Source organism: Adiantum capillus-veneris, chromosome 12 (assembly GCF_014529385.1).
Source record: "Adiantum capillus-veneris isolate H3 chromosome 12, ASM1452938v2, whole genome shotgun sequence".
Taxonomy (NCBI): Eukaryota; Viridiplantae; Streptophyta; class Polypodiopsida; order Polypodiales; family Pteridaceae; genus Adiantum; species Adiantum capillus-veneris.
In genome coordinates this window covers 6,853,725-6,857,326 of record NC_140942.1, presented here as the reverse complement: position 1 = coordinate 6,857,326, position 3,602 = coordinate 6,853,725, and the positions used below count along the sequence as shown (strand labels likewise).

Below are 3,602 nucleotides of genomic sequence, written 5' to 3'. Positions count from 1 at the left end.
CCTTGGAACAACAAAAGATCCTTTCATAACATTTAAAACGTACAAGTGAAGTGTGCGTTTAGAACCCCATGGAAATGGAAAATCGCTTTGTGTTCTTTGCTTCTTTACCCTTCCTTAACCTTTTCTTCTCAACGAAGTTTCCTTGCACTATGTCAATATGACATAGAAGCCATTAGGGAGTGTACACGTACTATGCATGCCACTTGCGTTAAGATGCTTATACTGTACATTAGACTTGTCACTCACAAGCTATCAAACAGACAATATGTCGAATCAATAAATGCGCAGTTAGCTACTGTGGTGCAAAGGCATCATATTTGGACGTCAGAGCATACACTGCCAGAATGTTGCAATAGCCTTTTCACATAAATTTCAATCTGAAAGAGAAATGAAATACAAACAGGATAATAGAAACCAAAGAAGCTTGCCCATGCCTCGCAACAAATTCCATGGGGGCGAGGTACGGCATGAGGTTTTCCTACATGTTTCGTAAACAGACCATCTATCATCCACCATCTGTTCTTGGCGCATACACTCTCATGCTCTCACTCTGATCCCCTTCATGCAACAAGCCCCTCTCTTTTCGTCCTGGTGTAGCATAGTGGTGCAACACATCGTGGTGATGGACAACCATGGATGGTTGCTCTTCAACCAAATCTGCAGTCATTGACAGGCAAGATTAGAATACTTTCTCTTACTTCAACGTTGTCTCTAGCTTGGGAAATTTCCATTGAGGGGCTTTCACCACCAAGTATTACCTACTAGAACGTGCCCTGCTTAATAGAATCTTCGTTCGCCTCTCCAAGTGCAGCTTCATTGAGGTACTTCTCAGCCAATTGCACCCTTTTCACGTTCTCTTGCTCCTTCACCAACATAAACCCATACTCAAGAAGTTTGTCGACGGTCATGGTTGGCTTCGTGAATGTCGGGGGTCCCTCCCTAGAGTTCACCAACTTCTTGCCCATTTGCTCCACACCGGTCTCAGCAACCCACTTTCGGACCTCATCATCATACACGCGGGCTCTCAAAGCACCAAAGAAGTCTGCAGACAAGGACCCGAAGGAAGGACAATTATACCACAATTGGCTTCAGTAAGTCCGGTAGCAGTACCACAAAACAAGGCTAACTCAGCTCTAATTAGAATTTCACAGGACACATCGAATTTTGAAAAGCAAAGCATTAGTTCCTTACCAATGGATTGCCCAGGGAAAGTATCCACAATCTTGGTGATGTCACTTTCAGGGACATTGTCGGCCCTGAAGATACCATTACATACACCAATTCTATCCTCTCTTGTTGGAGCCCAGTAAAACTTCTCCATGCGCCCATCGCGGATCAATGGTGCATAAAGAGTGGAGAAATCATTTCCTGTCACAATAATGGGGACCCGGGGAATCTCTTCTTTGATGTACACACCAGGTAGCTGCACGTTGGTAGGGTTATCAGCAATGTTCATGAGGGTGGCATTCACCATCTGGTTGTTGACAGTGTATTGTGTTGTGCCTCCCATACGCCCCGCTCCAGCATCCAGGTCGTTAATGAAGAGGCAGCACATTTTCCCTTTCTTCTGAATGATGTCCGCAGCTTCACGATACCTTTGCCTGATAAGCTTGGCAGGCTCACCAGCATTGCCACTCTCGAGCTCTCCGGCACTCATCATGATTGGGCTGAAAGCAAACATATGATAGCAGTTACACCAGTGACCCGTCGCACTTCTAAAGAACGAACCGTGGCGAAAAGAAGAAGATGACTCACTTGATTCCCAACTTTGAAAAGACAAGCTCACACTGGAAGGACTTGCCTTGCCCCTTGCCACCCCAAATACCAAGAATCAAAGGCACCTGGATGCAAAAAGGAATACAGTGAGCCTCAGCCACATGCCTTAGATCATCGAAACAGACATCCTACTGCTACATCATACCTTGATATTTGGTAAGTTCATGAAGTTCTTGGCAATGTGCACAACCAGTTTGTCCATGAAGGCAGGGGCGATGTAATAGCCATCCTTCATGTTGTCCATGGAGAACCTTCATAACATACAGAGGAGCATTAAAGGAATGTCTCTGCTCATAGACTGCAAATTTCAACTTACATCAAGAAACAAGGAGCATTATTGCCATGAATGGGAAAGATGATAGAATATTCTTACATTCTCTGGCCCTGGCTAATATAGTCATACGAACTCATGACGGCGTGTTGAGTTCCTACACCAACTGCACCTTGGAAAAGAGCGTCCACCATGCCTTTTCCACGAGTGATGTCTTGCTGGTCATCGGAGGTGTCATATGCAAGACCAGCCCATCTGTCCTTCTTCGTCTGCTTGCCCTCATCCTCCGAAGCGTGCACAACGAAATGCTTGGCAATATTGCTAGATACAACGGAAGGGGCGGTTTTCTTCAGGGAGGCCCCAAAGAAGGCAGAAGCAGGAGCGGTGCTCCTTACACGGACGGGGGTTCCATTTACTGGTGTGAAATTCTGCATGCGCAGAGCCAAGACATTCAAGATTTTGAGGACTTCGGGCACAATGATCACAGAGAATTAATTGCTAGCTTCAACCACAGAAGCTCGGCTCAACAAGAGCTCAAACTGCAGACCAGAAAGAGTAGTACCTGGACGGAGCCAACAGTAGGGCTAGTGGCAGTAGACGCCATGGAAGCAGCAAGCTACAAGCCCTCGTCTAGAGAGACAAGTGGCGAACAAACTCCGCTCGAGCAGGCCTGCTCGTTGACGAGAGAAGTGGCGTGAATAGCGAAACAGCACACTCCCGCTGCTGCTTTTGTTACCCTTCTATCCACTCCTCGACCACAAAATCTCACCTCCAATCTCTCGCCACGTGTCATCTCATCCTGGCTTGCCTCTCGAGCCTTCCATTTCTTCTCTTTCTTCTCAGCCATCAATAATGATCATCTTGATGAGTCTCTACTTTTCAATCCATGGGCCTTCCAAAGTTCGATCTACATTGGAGAATAACACACTATGTCTGCGCCGTTTTGGAAAATGACATTTATGAGATAGGGTGCGCACATGCACCATCTACAAAAGGTCGGCCGGTGGAGATTTCCATGTGTCCCACCAATTATTTGGACGGTAGCATGTCGCTTCTGCATCGCTTCCCTGTTGCTTTCATCGGAAAGTGCGTCCTCTCTCTTAGTCGTTTGCTAGGCGGTGGCCAACTAGACTCTTGCTAATTGAAGATTTTAAGCTTCCAGACTCAACATTAGCTTTCAGTTTGAGTCAGTGTGAGTGCGTGTCATCTCCATATGTACTAGTACTTCATGTTTTCCCCCAGCGATCTCTTGTGAATTTGTTTGCCCATGTTAGCTTCTGTGGGACGCACGTCTAACCTCACCATCCTATTTTATTGCAGTATTAGCGAGAACCACGATTAATTTGTCAAACCATGGGACGAAGCTGACTCGACTAGTGCATAGAGGCTACAAGAGGTTGTCAAGCTCTTGGAAAACAACTAACAACTCGCATCTAACTCAGGCTACACTCAACTGACTGAAATCACCATAAGCCCATCACTCATCGGCAAGCAAATCATATCCATTACAGCATCAAATGACATCCAAACGTAACGAAACTTCTATGACAAGTTT

At 46.0% G+C, this 3,602-nt stretch overlaps 1 protein-coding gene across 1 annotated transcript; it reads right to left on the bottom strand.

Moving 5' to 3' along the window:
• Positions 1 to 345: 345 nt before the first annotated feature.
• Positions 346 to 2,769, bottom strand: LOC147445269 (ribulose bisphosphate carboxylase/oxygenase activase 2, chloroplastic-like). Its single transcript, XM_086524827.1, has 7 exons — positions 2,610 to 2,769; positions 2,150 to 2,475; positions 1,922 to 2,027; positions 1,756 to 1,841; positions 1,192 to 1,667; positions 759 to 1,042; positions 346 to 657 (listed from the first exon to the last, which is right to left on the bottom strand). The coding sequence occupies exons 1-6, from the start codon at positions 2,649 to 2,651 to the stop codon at positions 762 to 764; spliced, it is 1,317 nt and encodes a 438-aa protein (XP_086380953.1). The 5' UTR covers positions 2,652 to 2,769; the 3' UTR covers positions 346 to 657; positions 759 to 761.
• Between the last annotated feature and the right edge of the window lie 833 nt (positions 2,770 to 3,602).

Excerpts from the sequence above, each read along its gene's own strand:
- LOC147445269 (XM_086524827.1), bottom strand. The coding sequence starts at position 2,651 with ATGGCGTCTACTGCCACTAGCCCTACTGTTGGCTCCGTCCAG. Across the intron at positions 1,842-1,921 it reads TGAACTTACCAAATATCAAG|GTGCCTTTGATTCTTGGTAT; the intron begins GTATGATGTAGC and ends TTTTGCATCCAG. Across the intron at positions 1,043-1,191 it reads TTTCCCTGGGCAATCCATTG|ACTTCTTTGGTGCTTTGAGA; the intron begins GTAAGGAACTAA and ends CCTTGTCTGCAG.